Genomic DNA, 21,649 nt, shown 5'->3' on the forward strand with positions numbered 1-21,649 from the left:
TGCCTTGGATTCGAACTGAGATCATTCTGTCATTTTGAGGATTGTATCCCAGTATTGCTTTTCCTACTCTTTTATTGACAGGCTACTCCATTTCTTCTGAGGGATTCTTGCCCGCAGCAGTATACCTGATGGTCATCTGAATTAAATTCACCCATTCCTGTCCATTTTAGTTTGCTGATTCCTAAGATGTCAAAGTTCATTCTTGTCATCTCTTGCTTGACCACGTCCAGCTTTCCTTGATTCATGGATCTTACATTCCAGGTTCCTATGGAGAAAAAATCTTTACAGCATCGGACTTTCCTTTTACCACCATATACATCCACAGCTGAGTGTCCTTTCAGCTTTGGCCCAGTCACTTCATTCTTTCTGGCGCTACTAGTACTAGCCCTCTGCTCTTCCCCAGTAGCATATTGGACGCCTTCCGACCTGAGGGGCTCATCTTCCAGCGTCATATTGCTTTGCCTTTTGGTACTGTCCATGGGGTTTTCATGGCAAAGATACTGGAGTGGGTTGCCATTTCCTTCTCCAGTGTATCATGTTTTGTCAGAACTCTCTGCTATGACCTTTACGTCTTGGGTGGCCCTGCACGGCATAGCTCATAGCTTTATTGAATTACGCAAGCCCCTTCACCACAACAAGGCAGTAATCCATGAAGGGGAAAATGGCTTTATGTTTTTTAAAAAAGATGCACAGAAAATTGAAATTACTCCATTCAGATCAGAGAACTTCTATATTTATACCTTCATTTTGTTTAAAAAAAGCTTTGTAGTGTGCACTTTTCTTCAGTTTTACTAAATAGGGTACATTTTTGGGACTGAAATATAACAGAAATTCTTAGCAATGTAGAAATCGTGTTTATAAAACAATACTTAGAACCTTTTCTTCTATTATTAGTTACTATGGGTGCTATTTTTGAAGGGCAAAGAGATTATATAGTAAACATAACTTGCTTAGAAAATAAAAATTAAGATGAGCTAAAAATTAGAGGAGTTAAAACCACTCATTGAAAATGATTAATGCTACATTTTTTTAGCGTTTAGCTTGGTCAGTTTGTCTCTGATGAGGCTTTACTGCTAAGGATTTCTAAAATGTTGTTTGTTCCATTTAAAAGTCATAATGATTTAATTTAGTTAATGCTTTTGCAGATTGAAGACACATTTTTAATTTGGGGTGGGATGGGGATAGGATTAGAGGATGTGGGAGGGGTATAATACTATCTCCAGAGGGGACAGGATTAAAATTTTCAGCCCAGTGTTTAAAAAAAAAAACTTTAAAATTTGTGGCAAGCTTTTGGGATTATGTATGACCCTGGGAACTTCCACAATGAGAGGCTAGATATTGTTTATTTCTTGCATACATGGATGAATCTTACTTAAAAATTGTTTTCTTCACCCACAAGAATTTGAGAGTGGCTTTTTTGGGGAAGCTCCCTCTTTTCTGATATTCTGCCGTTGACTGGAGATGTTGCATTTTCCAGAGATTTTGCCTTTAAAAATTGCCTGCTTTTTTGATGATTATTCTTTACTGGGTCAAGAAATGGAATTTAGGTTAAAAAATGTATTGTTTATTTTGGTTAATTATTTATTGAACTAGGTCAACTCAGATGTTTTTATTTGAAATACAAAAGAATAAAAGAAATATAGAACTTTTTAAGAAATTAGAGTAATTAAGAACATCATATTATAGTACCTTTCAGAATTTAATTGAATAAATCTGTTAGTACTTTAAAATAGAAACTATTCCCTTTCCTCAATACTTCAATTAAAAATAAGGCAGTCAGGCATGTTTTCCTTAAAGGAGATTGACTGAACAGTGTAGCTTAAGCTTCAGAATTGAAACTGTCAGAAAAATATTGCAAGGATATATCCAATGACACATAATGCTATATTTCTCCAGAATTAGCTTGATAGGTGACTTCCTGGCTCTGGTTCCAGTCTGGATCAGATACTAGAATGAATGAAATTGTGTTCAGTAGTCTCTTCAAAATGTCGGATGTTTGCGCATGATAACTTTATTGCTTTGTAAGTCTCTTGGCCATAAATCTTTCAAGCAGTTTGTTTCTGACAAGCCTGATTTCTGTGTAATGATATGGGCTTTGTTGTTTCTAGCCACAGTAATAAATAGATAGAAATAAAACAATTTCCACCAGAAATTAGGTTCAATAAAGGGACATGGGGTATTTTAAGTACATATATTTTTATTAAGTCATGCAACCAACCCACAAGAAATGTTCTTAATTACATTGGGAGGAATACGTTTGTAAAATCAATGTGGAACATGTAATTCTCAGGTGACATCTGTAATAATGGAGCAGTTTCAGCAATATTCTTTGTTCCTACCTAGAGGTAGCATTGATTCTGCAGCCTTTTATGTTACTAGATTTTTACCTTTCCTTCAGCGCTTGAACACCAAAGTAGTATCTTTTATTTATACTACCAATACTCCCACTTGAGACTTCAAAGTCTGCTTGATGAATTTGTCCAATTCTTGTCCCCTTTGTTCTCTATAATCTTAAGGAAAATGTCTTGTATGGGTTGCGTGGGTGGTTATTGGAAATATATGAAAGTATTGTTTTACTGACATACTTACATTTTCATCTTGTTTTTTCCCCCCTTTACCCATTCTCATTGTCTCTTTCAATTTGTTTTTGGGTTTCTTGGATTTCCAACTTTTGCAGAAGGTAAGAGCCACAATTAATGAATAAATTCCTTTGCAAATAAGTAATGCTACATTTATTTAGCTTGCTTTGCACGGAAGCTTAGCGATAATTTCATTGCTGTTAGGTTGAAGAATCATTTCTCTGTGTACCCAAAGCTTGTTTGTGGGAGGCCAGGGCTAACCAGATGAGGTGGGAAGAGGCTGACATTTGCCAGTCAAGTCTTTGTTCTCTTTGCCTTTGAGCAAAAGAAGCTTAGCACTGGCTCTTCTACTTGGATGATTTCGTCTCTGATTGGCTTGGCAGGGTTTTCTGAACCATCTTGTTGTTCACTCTAGGATCTGCTGAATGTTGAATTAAAATAAAGCAGAACTGGAGATCCTTTTTTGGCCCAAAGGCGGCACTCATTTAAACCCCTGCAGGGTCATGCCAGGGAGCCGTACGGAGTAAGACCATTCTCTTCCTTCTTATGCTTCCTTTCTTCCATAGCTTTTCATATAAACTGTTCCCTCCAGAGTCCCATTCCTCCACCCCTTTCCCCCACAGAGCCTTTTTATAGCAATTTAAACTTTTTAGATGCCTGAACTGCTATAGGAAAGGAAGGAATTGTTTTTCTAGAGTGGTTCCAGAGCATGAGGAATGGAGGTTTAATCTGACCTCCATTTTATCCTTGTGCAGCAGTTTCACTTTTGAAATATTTTCATTGGCAACGCCACTAAAAGCTTTTAAAACACTAATTGCTATATAGATAGAGGGGCCAGATGAGATGACAAGGGGAGTCCAGTGATATAGCTCTGGCTAACTGTTTCCTATTCAGACTACTGGCATATCTACATTGTGACTTTTAGCTACAACATACTTCTAGAAATATAAGATGCATCCCTGTGAAACATGATTTCCATACAACAAGTTAAGGAACTTTCTTATGCAACCAGCATTGTGAATTATTGCTTATTGGTTTTGCAACTCCTCCCTCACCTGTGGAGAGAAGTCACACTGAAACCACTGTCAGAAGCAGATGCATTTCCTGAGTCCATTTAAATAAGCTGTGTGCATTTATTTCCTGGTAATGTGCTCTTGGCTGAGTTTTTGGCACAATCTTTCTGCATTCTAGTTTTAAAGCAAGGGTGAGCTGCCCATGGCTTTTTGGGACCTGGAATCCCTTTTTAACTAGAATCACAGAAAATTGGTGGTGTGATTTTGTACTGTTTGAGACAGGAAGTACATAAAAATATTGTTTGAATCTTCAAATGCTTTAAAAAGACAGAGAGAATGAAACACAGCTCAACACGCCAAAAGCCAAGGGGGAAAAACAAGCACTATATCCATATGTACCATCACTTTCTCTGCAACTCTCAGGTTTTTTTCTAAATGGGAAAAATGGCCTTATTTGACTAAATGTTGCCCACTTCTGTTATAGAAACAAAGGTTTTTGTTTCTCCATAAGCAAAAGAAATGAACTTATCTCTTAGTGGTATTATAAAAAGGTAAAGGTTCCCCCACACATGTGTGCTAGTCGTTTCCAACTCTAGAGGCCGGTGCTCATCTCCGTTTCAAAGCCGAAGAGGCAGCGCTTGTCCGAGGACGTCTCCATGGTCATGTGGCCGGCATGACTAGACGCCAAAGGCCCACGGAACGCTGTTACCTTCCCACCGTAGTGGGCCCTATTTTTCTACTTGCATTTTTACGTGCTTTCGAACTGCTAGGTTGGCAGAAGCTGGGACGAGTAACAGGCGCTCACTCTGTTACGCGGCACTCAGGATTCGACCCACCAAACTGCCGACCTTCTGATCGACAAGCTCAGCGTCCTAACCCACTGAGCCACCGCGTCCCTTAGTGGTATTATAGGCCGAGGTAAATTAAGTGAATTGTCTTGTGTGAGTAAATATTAGCCAGGGTTTTTCTTATGAATTTGGTTTTGGATTAGTCTTGTGCTTAATTTAAACCCACACTTTTTGGCATAATGCAATTACAGTTTGTACATCTAGACTACATGTTTGGCAAGCTTAATGCATTGTTCATAAATGCAAGTGATTGGTTTATGAGTGTATTAGTTGTTTTTTTACTGGGTGTTGAACTGTAAACAAGCACACATTGGAATCAACTTGTAAGAGTAAAAAAACTGAACATATGAGCCCACTTTGTTCTGTAATGCTTCTTCTCAACTTTATTATGGATGCACAGCACACACTGGAATTTGCAGTTGAATTAAAAGCAACTCTTATTTTTGGTAATACTGTGAAATTGATATATTTTATTTTCAAACCAGCATGTTTTCATTTTTTTAAATGCCAGTATGTCTGAAGCAATGAAGACTCAAGTCATTCCCAGAAATATTGAAACTTTTTTTCTTAATATTTTGGTTGTCGGGGCTATAGAAATGTTTATTATCTCTGCTGCTTTTTTTTTTGGCCTGGCACTTATGTTTGGGAATGTGACAGACTATGTATGAAATGACTGAAGAAATTTCTTTCCCTTCTGGGAATTCTCTCAATAGCAAGAGCAGTTTTCTCTTATAATTAGCATGAGCGTATGAACGTTTTGTGCTATATTTTGCAGTATATGCTTGCTTATAGAGAATTTACCTGTTAAATTATATTGTCCACTGTCTCTAAAATTTCCCTTAAGTGCCATGGCCTGTAGCATCTGTGCCAATTCTTATTTCATTTTAATTTGCATATACTCAAGAATTGTTTAGAAGTTAGTTGGACTTGAGGTGAGCTCAAATAAATAAAAGTGAGCAAGGCGTTTCTTGGATCATTTCTTTTACCCTCCTGTAATGCATAAATTCCAGCTGATACAAAGTGTGATAGCTGTGCTTTGTATTGCTGGTAGCTAATATTGCATTTCTGTTTCCAGTGGAACTTCTCCACTCGCATGCCTGAATGCTATGCTGCACACCAACTCCCGTGGAGATGAGGGAATATTCTATAAGGTTCCTGGAAGGATGGGGGTCTATACACTGAAAGTAAGTGAGTCTTCCCCTTGAAATATGAAACCATCTTTTAACAAGTTAAATTATATTTCAAACCACACAGTGCCAGAATTAGAAAACTTATAATGTGGTATGCAGCTGTTTTAAACAAATGTTCCCAATGGGGCATAAGATAGTTTTTGAAAAGGTGAATAGTGACAGTATGTGATGTATGGATTTGACAGTGTTCCTGCATTAACCCTTATGACTGATTAGATCACAAACCAATTGTTAGCCATTAACTGAAAGTCTTAATTAGCTTAACAGGAAGTTTATTGAATCAAATCCATACAATCCATTGTTAGGAGATTGAGAAGCTGTTAGAAATACAAGAAACTTTCTATTGAGTTACATCATTGATTAATTTAGTTCAATATTATTAACATTGGCAATAGCTTTCCAGGCTTTCAGACATGGGTCTACATTTTTGATTGAATCTAGAAGTTCCACATGTTCTGTATTGACGAAGATAAAATGTATTATCATGAAGATTGTTTTCCAAGAATTATGGTTTTATAAACTAAAGTGAAGAAAATAGATTGAATGTTAACTATTATAGTGCCAACAATTTGGGGTATTTTGAGGTGCACAAAAGAACAGATGTGTGGTAGTCTCCTTTCCTTGGAAGTTTGGGAGGCATCTTTTGGGTATACTGAAGGATGTGGGGTAGTATGGACTGGGTAGTATTATGAGATCCACTTTTCCTCTGGAGCTGTCAAGCTAACCTGAATTCATCCATATTAAATAAAAATGGAAATTCCTCTTGAGTACAATGCCTCGTGAATTCAGAGACACATTTATTTAATTCTCTTAGGAACTATGTCAGATTGGTTTGTTACTATCTTCTTGGATTTCTTTATTTAAATTTTCCAGTCCAGTTTATTGTTCTGGGATTTTCTGGAAGTCTCCCATTCAAGTAATGATCAGATCCAAATGTGCTTAACTTTCCTAGATCAACCAAAGTTAAATAAATACCATCACTTATCTTAAATAAATACCATCACTTATCTTATGCAGATAAGATAATTGTCTTTAATGTTAATGGAGTGTGCATACACGATGTTCCTAGAAGAACACTTTCCTTCATTTTTGAACTAGTGGCATCCATTTGTTTTAGAGTTTAATTCTCCTTTATGTTAAGCTGAAATACAAAACTACACGTTACATATTAGATTCTTCTGCCTCTGGATTTGTGTGATTCTTTCTCTGTTACTTATTTGCAGAAAGATGTTCCTGATGAGCTGAAGGACTTGTCTGACGGCTCAGAAGAAAGCAGTGATATACAATCAGATTCCCCCACCTCAGAAAGCAGCAGTAGCAGTAGCAGTGACCAGAGTAGCAACAAGGAAGGAAGAAAAAGCAGGTGGCAAAGGAAAGGTAGATATGTCTAAAAAAAATGTTTCTTCTTCCATCTCATCTCCTTAACAAAGTACAGTTTATAGTCTTTCCTTCCTCTCTATTGGTTTTTATTGCAAAATCAATCAAGATGCTTTCTTAACTGCAATTGTTCATGAATTTCGTAGCTGGTTATGCAGCAGATTAAAGCCTAGTAATTGAAATTGTAGATGAAAATTAAAGCTTTTGTGGGTTGTCCTAGTATTGCTGTAGACCCCTATTTCTTAAACCTTTTCTCTCTTGAACCACTTCCCACTTTTAAAAAATTATTTAAGGCCTCAAAAGAACTTGGTTTGCATGGGTCATATTTATTGATATTCACTGTATTTAAAATTAGAATAGATGCATTTGGTGCCAAAACTGCTTCATACAATTATTTGATGGGACTTTAATAGAATTGTATTATTTTTAAATAGAGGCAGGCAGTTTTGACTTTTCAAATCTCTGGGAGTGTGAGGGACTTGGGGAAACACCAAGGATCCTAGGACCAGTTTTTAAGAAATGCTACTCTAGACAGAGCTTTGTAACTTTCCCTGGTCTGCTTCTTCTCTAAAATGCCAAAAGCCTATAAGCTTTGAAAGCATCTTTTCACAGTGGAAATGGTACAGATAGTCTTAAACTTATTGTGGCAATTTCCATCTTTTAACTAATGTGGTTGTAAAGTACGATTGCTTTGCTTAGCAACATCAATCCCTGCACTCTGGGTGGCCATCATTAATTGAATCCCATAGTTGTTAGTTGAAGCCACTTCCAGCTGGCTTCTCAGAACCAAAGTCAGTGGAGAAGTCAGTGGAGAAGTCAGCAGGAATTTGCAAGTCCCATGGTGGCAGGCAGTTGGTTGTTACCAGATGGAGGAGGGAGAGTTTAGTAAATTTACAGTATATAGCCTCCCATCTCACATAACATGACTTTGAACAGCATACAGAGTTGGTCCAGATCTCAATGCATATTGGGCCTTTCTAGAATAAATCCCTCTCCTGCTAATACACAGGGTGTCACTTTCTAATGCTATTTTTTAAATTTAGCCTGCCTTTCATGCAATGTCAACAAACAAGAGACTACACAGTCAAGATGGATGGGGGACAGGAGAAAAGGTTCAGGATAGCCACATCCTAGAATCTCTCAAGATCTATCTAGTTAGAAGAATACAGTTTAGTCTGGTAAAATGCTGTATGCAAATAAAGGTGTATGCAAATATTGATCTCAATGGGTTTTTGTTGTGTCATCTCCAGACTTGCGTCTGATACATTCACAGTTGGTATGTATAACTATTAAGTTCTATTTGTCAAATATTCAGTCACGCACATTGTTCATACCCCTGGGTTAAGAGCTGTCTTTAAGAAAAGTGATGTGTCATGGTTCCAATGCAGCTCAAAAATCTTCATCCAATCTTGTGCCACATTTGATAAAAGCGGTGAAAAAGAGCATGTGCAGTTTTTCCTCCAGTAAGGAGGTAGCAGTTCTTCCTGCTTTGATCCCCCAGTGCTACTATACTTCAGCATTAATTTGCAGTTCAGACTAATTGTTCTTTTTTGCATTGATTTTAAAAGAAGTGTTGAAGACTGAAGTTAATTTGCCTTAAACTACACCTACTTTCTCTCACTTAGTTCAATAATACACAATATTTATCCCTCTAAGCATTAGTGAATTTTAGCTCCTCTGAGCTGTAACCACATGGCCAGTGGTGAGACAAAAAGGAAATGCATTGAAGTTCTAAAAAATTATGCAAAGGGCATTTTGTTATGCAGAGAAGCTTGGTTTTGCAGAATGTATAAAATCAAGTTACTGAAAAGAGTCTGTCTTGTTCCATTAACTTTTGTACGTAAAAGAATTATATAAAGAACCTACTCAGCAAATGTCTTACATTTAAACTGCTAAACTGGAGTATTTTAAACACCATGGTTGCATCTCAGTCCTATTCTGATATTTTAACTGAAGATTGTTGAAAGTTCAAAGGGGATGTAATACAGGAAGAAGTGTCAACACACTATATGACTTTCAAGTTAGCATGTGGCTCTGGAGAGGATTGCTTTATTACGGTAAGTCTTGCTTCAGTTACAGATTGCTAACTGTTTTGAGGCTTGGTAATAAAATTAACATGCCAAGTGCTTTTTTTTTATTAGAATGGGATCTCTCCCAGTATATGCCAAAAAAATCTCAAAATTATTTTTTTCTCAGTAAGAGTATACTTGTTAGTCTTCCCTGACCCAAGGAGCTTGCAGTTGTCAAAGACACCATTTTACCATTCATAACTTGGGGGTAGATGGAAAGTGCATGAAGGATCCAGTATAGTCACACCAATTGTGTTCAGTATTCCAAACACTATACAGTAGCTTCAATTGCAGTACTGCTAAGCTATGCATATTGTTTAGCTGGTTTAGTCTATAAAGTTTGGTGTAATTCAGTAGCACACACATGAAAGAAATATACTTATGGATCATCATACAATTCAATAAACCATAATAATTCCAGGACTCAGAAATATTTTTATGCCCCTTGATACATAATTAAAGTGTTGTTGGATAGATTTAGACCTCCGCTATATAGCCTCCACTTGAATGCATTGTGTGAAAATACGTTTACAGTCACTCTTGATAATTGGAGTATTGAGATGTCCACATTTGTCCTTTCTTACATGCAGTCACACCTCAGTATTCCTTTAGGGGTATTGTATAGAATAAGGCCTTCCTTCCTTATTTTTATTTTTTTTATTTTTATTTTAAGCCCATTTTATATCCCGCCCTTCTCCGAAGACTCGGCGGCTTACAATTTAAAGCACAAATCAATGTGCTTAGCAATAGCCTTCATTCTATGTATATGCCTGCTTATTAGGGCTTTCGCCCCCCCCCAAGCGGCATTATTACAAAGTCAGCTTATTGCCCCCAACAATCTGGGTCCTCATTTTACCTACCTCGGAAGGATGGAAGGCTGAGTCAACCTTAGCCTCATGCAATGCAAGAGTATCTAGAAAGCAGCTAAACTCATGGCTCACAACCCTCCTACTATATTGGATTTTTACATGAGAAATTAAAGGAAGAATAGAAGATAGAAAAGTAAGTTGCTTCATTCTCTGATTTTATGGAATTTCCAGTGTATTCACTAAAGACAATATGATGGTGAAAATTCATGTACTGAAATTGTTTGAGTCATATGCGGTTCTTCTAGTTAAGCCGAAGTGGAAGAGCTTTAAGTTTCTGAGAGTCACATTCCATTCCAGGAGCAAACTTCTATGACAAGCTACTGCTTGTTTTTGAGAAGATAGCTATAACTGTATATCAGCATTTTTAAGATGATAGCAGCCTAAACCTGTGAGTTCATAACCCTGATCAGCAAAACTGCTATTAAATATGCCTTCTAGCCAAAATTGTAGATTTTTAACTGTAGATTTTTAATGCTATACGCTGCCCAGAGTAACTGTGTGTGAGTTGGGCAGCTATATAAAATTGTTTAATAAATAAATTTACTGTCTGAACACAGGCTAAGGGAACAACAACAGTCTGAAGTAGCTACAGTAGTTTGAATAAAACGTCAGATCAAAATGTGCAAAACTATACTTTATTGCATGACCATATAAAATTATTTAAAGGGGAGTCTACAAATACATAGTAGTAAAGTTTTCTTTGAGTCATATTTGTCTTTGGTGACCTCATGGATATATCCATGTAGCTTTCTTTGCAATAAAACAGAAGGGGTCTCTTATAACCTTATGGGGAAAACAAATTGAAATCTCCTAGAAGCAGCTATCTTTGAACAGATATATTAAGATTTTGGCAGGCTACAATGGAAACTAAATTTCCAAAAGCATATTTCATTAGTTGCAAATCTCCATGAGAAGATGTTGCAAAGACCTGGAGAAAACTGGCTTTCTTTAGAAGCTGGATCTTTCAGTCCAATGGCAAGTTGAATGTTTTTGTGGCAAGTACTTTCAAATGACAAGTTCCAGGAAAAAGTAAAGGCAGATTTGTTTCTTTTTCCATTATTGACCGAGGCCTTTAAAAGTGGTAAAAATAATGTAATGTGAGCTTCATAGAATTATGCTCATAGTAACCCTTACTTACTTATTGTTAGAAAAATTACACAAAATGTCTAAAGAAGCTCAAACTACATTTCCTAATGTGTCCTCTGAATATCTGCATTTGGTGCCAAACCACTATAGGTCACTGAGACTTCTCAAATATTGGTTTGATAATTCAAAAACTGTAGTAAAATTGGCTTCACATGGTATAAAATATAGAGACTGGCAAAAAGAATTGCTGTATTTGTCCTTTTATTCCATTCAAAAACTCAAAAGAAAAATACTCTGACTTCACTTGCTTGAGTTGTTGCAAAAATAATCTTGATAGTTATTTTACTCCTTTGGATCTATTACAGATACAACTATTACATCCCCCTTTTGTTCTTTTAAGGTGTAATACAGCTTTTAAATGTATGGATGTCTGTGGTTGGATGTGGTTAAAAAAACTTGCATAATTCTAAGTGCTTGAGCAGAGCTCAAGAAGCAAACGTAAAAGGCCAACTTGGCCTGACAGACTTGGACTCTCTTTTAAATACTTTATTTCTTTGCTGGGAAGAACTGGAACTAGAGTATCTGCACTTTGAATTTTGTATCCTTTGAGGAAAGAGGACTGGTTTTGTTGAGCTTTGCAATTTAGCTTAATGCATCATCATCGTTATGTATATATGTACAAAACAGGAAGTCTTTTCAGATCATATCAGCAAACTACTTCCTTATATGTACAAAAATAAAGTTTTCTGAAACAGCAAAGGCAAAAACTGATATTACATAGACAAGCCCCATATTTTTAGGCCTATCCAATCATGGGGCAGAGGGGGGGGGTTTAATAGCTAAGGTTGCAATTTCTTTTTCTGTGTTCCTGCAAGACCCCCAACAGGTACAAATCCAGATTGTAAGTTTTTACTGGGTGCTGTAATCATGTCCACAAATGAGATTCCTTTGCAAGGTAAGACTATATTTCCCTATCTTGAAGTGATCTTAGATAATTTTTCCCACAATATATTGCAGTGAATGCTATTCATATTGGAAGGAAAGGAGATTCTTTATGATTCCAGACAAAACCTATGGTTGTTTAATTAAAGAGCTAACATTTAATAGAGCTAGCAACTCTCTGAACAACTTCATGCTAACTGAATATTAGAGAAAAGAGAGAATACATATGTGGATTATTTTTCTGAGTCAGTTACTGATATGGGCTGTGTTCAGTTGATCAATTAAAGTGTTCCAATTTTCAGAAATCTGAATTAATATTTTTTTAACTTGCACTAGTAGAAAGGCTTTTGTTCACCATGATTGCTATTTGTTTTATTGCTGCTACAATCCTGAATCTAGGCAGTGAAATGCTTTAGAGTCTGCTTTGCAGCCAGAGGTTCTTGACTCATGGAAAGTCTTTGGACAGTTCACAAAGGGGTAGTTTCTAGTCGTGTATCCATATGCAGCTGGAAAGTTAGAAGAATAGTGTAATCCAAATCAGAAAATACAAACAGAGTTAATTGTTGGATAGATGTTATAGAAACTGAAATATGATCAGTTGCAATGTATTTGAACTGGGTAGCCAAATGATGAGTTTGGACAGTACCTTGAGATTTATATTGCTGTTTCAGATGAGTCCCTAGAGCAGGGGTCCCAGCCTCTGGTTCATGGACCGGCACCAGGCCGCGGCATGCCAGAAACTGGGCCACACAAATAAAAGAAGCCCCATCTGCAGGATGCAGGCAGCGTGCAAAACCATGCCCCCTCCAGTCATTGGAAAAACCTCTCTCCATGGAACTGGTCCCTGGTGCCCAAAAGATTGGGGGCTGCTACCCTAGAGTGGTCTACACTAAGAGCAAGGGACAGTATAGAAACATTCAGAATTCAATCTCATCCATTTATAAAATGCTTATAGGGGAGAGTGCTGTAGAAAATAAGATACTTTGGAAAGATAGTCCAGGTTTATACTTGGTGTAAAAACACTTGGTGCTTTTCTTAAAAGGCATTAGGGACCTCCCTTCTTTTATTTCAGAGATCAATACCACTCTATTGAAAGCTATAAATGCGCTGTATCCATAGATGTTTGTTATTTCAATCAGATGACTGACCTCCACAGCTTTATCTTTCCAGGTTTGTTTTATGTTTATTTTATTTGTTTTATTAGGATGTATAGGTTGTGCTTTTACCAACATACAAAATTGATGTAATAAGATTCCACAGGCAAGAACTGATAACAGTTTTACCTATTCCACAACTGGTTTCTTTCTTCTCCAGGAGATTGTTTTATCTTGATTGAGTCTCCATTTCTTAGTCCTCCTTCAGGTACCAGTTCAGAAGGTCAACAGCAGAATCCTTGGTTGTTTGCTTGCAGATGTTTCATTACCCTCCTGGGTAACATCACCAGTCAAATAGCTTTCCTATCATTAGATGACACTTACTGTCTATCAGTAATTGCTTCTTTGAGTGTCTGCACACTTTTGCTTGTATCAGTGATACAAGGAGATCTAAAGCTTTACATAGACCTAATGTCCATCACTAGGTTTTTCAGTTAGCTACATGAACACTTCTGGTACCCAATGAAAATTACATTTGTTTCTGATATGCAAATATTGAAAAATCAGGGGTTGTTGTTTACCTTTACCATGTATCTGGAAGGGATGGGATGGGATGGGAGCTGGACTTGTTGCCAGTGACTTCCAGAGTACAAGCCAAGGTCACCTTAGATATCTGATAACTATCTTTTCCATGTGGAATCTGCCCACCCAAGGAGATGGGAGTGGGTCTTCTTGGTGATGACCCCCTCTTTTTTGGAGCAGCTTTCCCCTGGAGCTGAATTCTTCTATTATTATCCTGGATAATTACTTGATTATTATTCTAAAGATCTTGCTGTTTAAAAGGGCCCATGGAGAAGGAATGTCCTGCCAAAGGAATTAGTGGAGGTATATGATTGAAATTGTTGGGGTTCTTTCTTTTGGTGGTGACAGGTTTGTTTGTTTGTGTGTGTGTGTGTGTGTGTGTGTGTGTGTGCATGCATGTCCGCGTGCGCGTCTGTGCTCTCGCTATGTTGTATACTTGTAACCTTACTTAAAATACTTAGGTTTTGTAAGTAGCCAGTCAAGAGATTGCGGCAGCATAGAAACCTTTGTAATAAATAACTAATTCAGTGTCATGGGGACTAAGGCCACATGGCTCTGTAACTGGCCAGTCTACTGTCCAAATGCCAGTAACTAATAAACAACTTCAGAACATTAGTCCTGCCTTCTTATAGTCTTATGGGTGATACGGGAATATCATTCTCCTGGACTTCTTGGAATTATGGAAATTATATATAAAATGATTTTAAACCATGGATCGTACAAATTCTCAAAACATTTCTAGTCTCTTCTTGCTCTTGGTTCATTGGACTCCTTTACAGTAATAGGCCAATTATTTGTCATAAAGAAAATATGTACTTCTTTATTGCCTACCTTTGTTTGTTTACTTATGAATGATACTTATAGCTTTCAAAACTCTAGGCTGGATACAAAAAGGCATACACATAAAGGAAAAAAAGAAGTGTACAGCATTTACATTGTTAAAAACCTTAATACCCTAAGGGAAAATCTCATAGATGCTCCATGACTGGAATTGCTTTGAGGACCAAACGTCTGGTGAATCATCACTGCTTTATGTAGGGGCCATCCATACCTCTGGTGGCAGAGTGTTTCAAAGAAGGGAGACTGCTATTGAATAGACCTATTCCTCGTCCATGTCCCATGTAACACTCAAGGGACCCGCCACAGAATTTTTCTTGAACACTGAATGGGCAGTTTCAATTCTTTGCGGTACCCTGAGATCAAATTACAGTGGTCAGGTTTTAGGGATGAGGTTGGGGAGATTTGAAGGGTGGGGATAGAAGTGATTTGACTCTGGGAAGCTGCTTTTTCTGTCCTAAAACCTCTAATAAATTGCCCCCCCCCAATTTTTTTTTGACATTTATGAGATAAATGTTAGTGAATCTGCAAAACATCAGGAAACCATATTGTGGCTCCTAGTCCTTCAAATACAGTCCAGTTTTGACTAAATATAATTCCTAAAATAAAACTAAGATAAGTTTAAAAGACAAACCCAGCAAAAAGCACAAATATTTCCGTTCCCGCTAGTGTACTTGGCATGGCCCTGCCCCTGTTATCTCTCTTCCTCAAACTGTTAAGTCCCTGAGCACCTATTGCCATTCTTGATGAAATCGGCCCTGTGACATTTTTCACTAAACGATGCCCTTTAAGAGGACATTCTGGCCACTTACAGAAAGGTTCTCCTCGGGATCCTTATGAATGATTTTTTTTTGAGCGAGCAGTTAAGGAGTATGACGTATGACTCTCAGATACTCACGAGTTTATTCCAGAGCTCCAGCATTACATTTCCAGATATCTGGTTTTCCATGTTTGCAACAAATGGTTTTATTTGTGGCATGCTTGTTTATCATCTTGTCATCTTCTGTTCTTGCTTCTTCAGTATCGGCCAGACTTTCACAAGTGTCCTCCCCACATCCAGGGTGCCCATCTCCTTCTATCCCACCAGGTAAAATCATCTCTTCATCTCAGAAGCACAGCAAAAAGGCACTTAAACAAGTAAGTGGGAGAGCATTCTGATTTGTTTATCTGACCTTTAATTTGTGCTTATCTGCATGTTACTTGGCACTAAAAACCTAACCTAACTTTGTGTCAAATTGGCTCTGTGCCTTGCTCCAATTTACATTCTCCAAAAAATTCTACCCCCTTCATGGATTACTGCCTTGTCGTGGCGAAGGGGCTTGCGTAATTCAATGAAGCTATGAGCTATGCCGTGCAGGGCCACCCAAGACGGAAAGGTCATAGCAGAGAGTTCTGACAAAACGTGATCCACTGGAGAAGGAAATGGCAAACCACTCCAGTATCTTTGCCATGAAAACCCTATGGACAGTACCAAAAGGCAAAACGATATGACGCTGGAAGATGAGCCCCTCAGGTTGGAAGGCGTCCAATATGCTACTGGGGAAGAGCAGAGGGCTAGTACTAGTAGCGCCAGAAAGAATGAAGCAACTGGGCCAAAGCCGAAAGGACGCTCAGCTGTGGATATGTCTGGTGGTGAAAGGAAAGTCCGATGCTGTAAAGATTTTTTCTCCATAGGAACCTGGAATGTAAGATCCATGAATCAAGGAAAGCTGGACGTGGTCAAACAAGAGATGACAAGACTAAACATTGACATCTTAGGTATTAGCGAACTAAAATGGACAGGAATGGGTGAATTTAATTCAGATGACCATCAGGTATACTACTGCGGGCAAGAATCCCTCAGAAGAAATGGAGTAGCCTTCATAGTCAATAAAAAAATAGGAAAAGCAATACTGGGATACAATCCTCAAAATGACAGAATGATCTCAGTTCGAATCCAAGGCAAACCATTCAATATCACAGTAGTCCAAGTCTATGCCCCAACCACTGGTGCTGAAGAGGATGAAATTGACCGGTTCTATGAAGCCCTACAGCACCTTATAGAACTAACACCCAAAAATGATGTCCTTATCATCATGGGGGATTGGAATGCTAAAGTAGGAAGCCAAAAGATAACTGGAATAACAGGCAAGTTTGGCCTTGGAATACAAAATGAAGCAGGGCACAGGCTGATAGAATTTTGTCAAGAGAATACGATGGTCATAGCAAACACTCTTTTCCAACAACCCAAGAGACGGCTTTACACATGGACATCACCAGACGGTCAACACAGAAATCAGATTGACTATATGCTCTGCAGCCAAAGATGGAGAAGCTCTATACAGTCAGTAAAAACAAGACCAGGAGCTGACTGTGGCTCAGACCATGAGCTTCTTGTTGCAAAGTTTAGGCTTAAATTAAAGAAAGTAGGGAAAAGCGCTAGGCCAGTCAGGTATGAATTAAATCATATCCCTGTTGAATATACAGTAGAGGTGACAAATAGATTTAAGGAATTAGATCTGATAGACAGAGTGCCTGAAGAACTATGGACAGAGGTTCGCAACATTGTACAACAGGTAGCAACCAAAACCATCCCAAAGAAAAAGAAATGCAAGAAAGCAAAATGGCTGTCTGAGGAAGCTTTGCAAATAGCTGAGGAAAGGAGGGAAGCGAAAGGCAAGGGAGAAAAAGAAAGATATGCCCAATTAAATGCAGAATTCCAAAGAATAGCTAGAAGAGATAAGAATGCCTTCTTAAATGAACAATGCAAAGAAATAGAAGAAAACAATAGAATAGGGAGGACCAGAGATCTTTTCAAGAAAATTGGAGAGATGAAAGGAACGTTTCATGCAAAAATGGGCATGATAAAGGACCAAAATGGCAGGGACCTAACAGAGGCAGAAGAGATTAAGAAGAGGTGGCAAAATTACACAGAAGAACTATACAAGAATGAGCTTAATGTCCCTGATAATCACAATGAGGTGGTCACTGACCTCGAGCCAGACATCCTAGAATGTGAAGTAAAGTGGGCCTTAGAAAAGCTGAGCAACAACAAAGCTAGTGGAGGTGACAGTATTCCAGATGAGCTATTCAAAATCTTAAAAGACGATGCAGTAAAAGTGCTACACTCAATTTGCCAGCAAATTTGGAAAACTCAGCAGTGGCCACAGGATTGGAAAAGATCAGTTTACATTCCAATTCCAAAGAAAGGCAGTGCCAAAGAATGTTCAAACTATCGCACCATTGCACTCATTTCTCATGCTAGTAAAGTTATGCTTAAAATTCTACAAGCTAGACTCCAGCAGTATGTGGATCGAGAACTACCAGAAGTACAGGCAGGATTTCGAAGAGGCAGAGGAACTAGAGATCAAATTGCTAACATACGCTGGATCATGGAGAAAGCTAGAGAGTTCCAGAAAAACATCTACTTCTGCTTCATTGACTATGCTAAAGCCTTTGATTGTGTGGATCATAACAAACTCTGGCAAGTCCTTAAAGAGATGGGCATACCAGACCATCTTATTTGTCTCTTGAGAAATCTATATGCGGGCCAAGAAGCAACAGTGAGAACTGGACACGGAACCACTGATTGGTTCAAAATTGGGAAAGGAGTCCGGCAAGGCTGTATACTGTCGCCTTGCCTATGTAACTTATATGCAGAGCACATCATGAGAAAGGCAGGGCTAGATGAATCAAAAGTTGGAATTAAGATTGCCGGAAGAAACATCAACAACCTAAGATATGCAGATGATACCACTCTAATGGCAGAAAGTGAAGAAGAACTAAAGAGCCTCTTGTTGCGGGTGAAGAAGGAGAGTGCAAAACTTGGGTTGAAACTAAACATTAAGAAAACCAAGATCATGGCATCTGGCCCTCTCAATTCCTGGCAAATAGATGGGGAAGAAATGGAGGTAGTGACAGATTTTATTTTCCTGGGCTCCAAGATCACCGCAGATGGGGACTGTAGCCAAGAAATTAAAAGACGCTTGCTCCTTGGGAGGAGAGCCATGGCAAATCTAGACAGCACACTAAAAAGCAGAGACATCACCCTGTCAACAAAAGTGCGTATAGTCAAGGCTATGGTCTTCCCAGTTGCAATGTATGGTAGTGAAAGCTGGACCATAAGAAAGGCTGAGCGCCAAAGAATTGAAGCCTTTGAACTATGGTGCTGGAGAAGACTCCTGCGAGTCCCTTGGACTGCAAGGCGATCAAACCGGTCAGTCCTAGAGGAGATCAACCCTGACTGCTCTTTAGAAGGCCAGATCCTTAAGCTAAAACTCAAATACTTTGGCCACCTAATGAGAAGGAAGGACTCACTGGAGAAGAGCCTAATGCTGGGAAAGATTGAGGGCAAGAGAAGAAGGGAACGACAGAGGATGAGGTGGCTGGATGGAGTCACTGAAGCAGTAGGCGTGAGCCTAGATGGACTCCAGAAGATGGTAAAGGACAGGAAGGCCTGGAGGAACATTGTCCATAGGGTCGCGATGGGTCGGACACGACTTCGCAACTAACAACAACAAAAAAAAATTCTACATAATTGAGCATATGGATACAAGGGTAAAAGTTAACTAGAATATGTGTAATAAAACAAAGCTTCTATTCATACTGAAGCCACGGAAGAACAGGCAATTTTTCTTAGGATATTTTCATAAAATTTTAAATCACTTTTCTGTGGAAATGACAACCCCCAGGATGCTAGATTTCTTTGCAGCAGTAGGCTCTAGCTATTAGCCAGATAACCTGGGTTAGCTAATAGGTATTTCATTCAGTTGCAGAACAGTTGTAAAGTAACAATTATTGCTTTTTCCTTGGCTCTCATATTTTTCCAAAATAAAATATAACTGTCCTTGGTTTATTTATTGCTTAATTTCAGTAGCCCTGTTTACTTTTTGTCTCATGCATCAGCTTGGTATGTTTTTTCCTTTCAGACAGGTGGTATTCCACTGGGACTGTGTTTGTTCTGACTCAAAATGCCCTAGCATTTTCTTCATATTGGTCTGTTTTTTTTCCCCATTTCTCATTTCTTTCACAATGATTGTTTCCTTAAGATAATCAGATTTCCAATATAATTTTGAAGAAAATTATATTTTCTCATTGCATATGCTGAATGTTTTTTTTTTAGCTTTTGGATTTTTCTCTTGAGATATTTTCTGTTTTGACTGTGATTTCTTAGACTTCCTTTCATTTCTTTTATTTAGTGCTTTGCAGAAATATGCTAGCAGTTGTTTTTCTTTTAGGAAGGTATCTCATTCTGTCAATGCAATACTTTTCTTTTATTTTAGATACCAGGGTACCGTATTTTCCGGCATATAAGACGACTTTTTAACCCATGAAAATCACCTCAAAAGTTGGGGGGTCGTCTTATACGCCCAGTCGTCTTATACGCCGGAAAATACGGTATATTTTCTTTCTTATCTCTAGCTACAGAATAGAATACAAGGTAACAGAGTTAGAAGGGACCTTAGAGGAGACACCATTATCATTTTAGACAAATTGCTGCCCGATCTCTTCTTAAAAATCTCTAGTGATGGAGCATTCTCAACACAGAGAGTTTTGATCATAACTATGAATTGTATTTGTTGCAGGGCCTACATAATATAATGTAAATTATATTGTTTCCTTACATTCTCCCGGAGCAATTGCTCTGTCTATATGGGTCAGATTTGTTCATACTTTGTAGAAGATAGCTATGTTTTGAGAAAGGTCTTCTTTGTAATTATGATAATGACTTGGATATTATCTGGATACTGGGAAATTATTTTGCTAGTGCTCATTAATCATTAACGAAATCAGATTATCCTTTAATCTTGCAACATTGTAAGATAAAATATTTTGCCAAGTATCAAAGGAGGAAAATTTTCCCCACTTCTAAATATTTAACATGAGCATTAATTTGGGAATGTCTTTGATAGCAAGATGAAATATGTTGTCTGCAAATCTGATAATAGGGAAATTATCTTATTTTGCAGTCTTCTGTTTCATTTGTTATATAAAAAGAAATCAGTAGGTTACCCAAAATCCATCTTCAGTAAAGTGCAATATGTAATAAATGGTAACAGAGCAGAAGTTCAGCCAGCCATTTCTACATCTCTGCAAGCTTTCCTGAACAAGGAATTCTGTACTACTGTATAGATTTCTCAGCTTAAGAAACTCCTGTATACATCTGACTTTCTTATTAGGCCTTGAAGCAAAAGCAACGGAAACAGCATCATTGCCGAACCAGTGTGCCTGTATCAACCAATCACCACCTCCTACAGCAGCATGTCAAGGCTCCTAACCATTCTGCTCCTGCAAAAGCCGGTATGGGCACTTTTCAGACACACCTTCTCCACACAATGCTGCTAATTGTTTTTCTCAAAAATCAGCTCATCACCCTTGACCTCTGATGACAGCAAGATGGGTTTATATTTAATTAGCCTAGACGTGAGAAATAAGGCAGTAGTTAATTCTTTTTGAAGGAAATTCTCCTTCCCCTCTTCTATCTAGGCCACCTAGTTTCCATATTAAGTTTCCACAGTGGCTGATATATATTGATAATTGATGATATTACATTTTAATATTGACAGTGTTACATTTTTAAAGTTAATCTCTGTATAGGCATCAGCAGCACTTTGTAAGTTACTGAGTTATCTTGTTTAACTATGTGCTGTATATAGAAGTCAGTGCAGAATAGCTAACTGAACAACTTCTCAGACTGCTTCTTTTCAAGCAGATACTTCATGGAAACTTCCAATTCAATCTTTACTACTATAGCACACGCACACAGAAACCACAAATAATTTGTTGTGTACCTCTGGTCCTTTTTCTTTGTTGTGGTTTTGCATTGTGCTGCAATTCATATTTCATATAGATAACCCATAGAAATCTTAAAGTTTCCAAAAATTAGAAAAGAAAACATTAAATTTGCTGCTGAACTGTTAAAGCTAGATAGTGTTACATTCAGTTAAAACAATTAAGTTTAATTATTCTTTTCCTTGCAGCTTGGGAAGGAAAACAGTCAGATGGACATTCAAGTAGCCCACAGAATTCTACTTCTAGTTCTTCTCCCTCTGTTAAAGTTGAGCCTTCCTTGCCAATCCTTGGGAAGAAACCCTTCCAGAGATCTGAGAGGCTCCATGCAAGTAAGACAACAGCTTTCTTTAAAAATATATATATATTGCCTGACACTTTATCAGGATCTGAAG

General features: G+C 37.9%; 1 protein-coding gene across 3 annotated transcripts in view; it reads left to right on the top strand.

The window, feature by feature from the left end:
- Positions 1-5,519: 5,519 nt before the first annotated feature.
- ASXL2 (ASXL transcriptional regulator 2) overlaps positions 5,520-21,649 on the top strand; it is a 31,197-nt gene continuing 15,067 nt past the window's right edge. For 2 of the 3 annotated variants that reach the window (XR_014027126.1, XM_081332888.1), the window contains exons 1-5: positions 5,520-5,624; positions 6,854-7,007; positions 15,508-15,623; positions 20,645-20,765; positions 21,446-21,586. Coding sequence is in view for 2 of the 3 variants with exons in the window: in XM_081332888.1 (XP_081189014.1) it covers positions 5,547-5,624; positions 6,854-7,007; positions 15,508-15,623; positions 20,645-20,765; positions 21,446-21,586 (610 nt within the window). In the remaining variant the exon portion in view is untranslated. Of the gene's footprint in view, positions 5,625-6,853; positions 7,008-11,950; positions 11,987-13,045; positions 13,144-15,507; positions 15,624-20,644; positions 20,766-21,445; positions 21,587-21,649 lie in introns of those variants that run through there. The other variant, XM_081332889.1, reaches the window with a different exon arrangement.

Source organism: Vipera berus, assembly GCF_964194415.1.
Source record: "Vipera berus genome assembly, chromosome: 1".
Classification (NCBI taxonomy): domain Eukaryota; kingdom Metazoa; phylum Chordata; class Lepidosauria; order Squamata; family Viperidae; genus Vipera; species Vipera berus.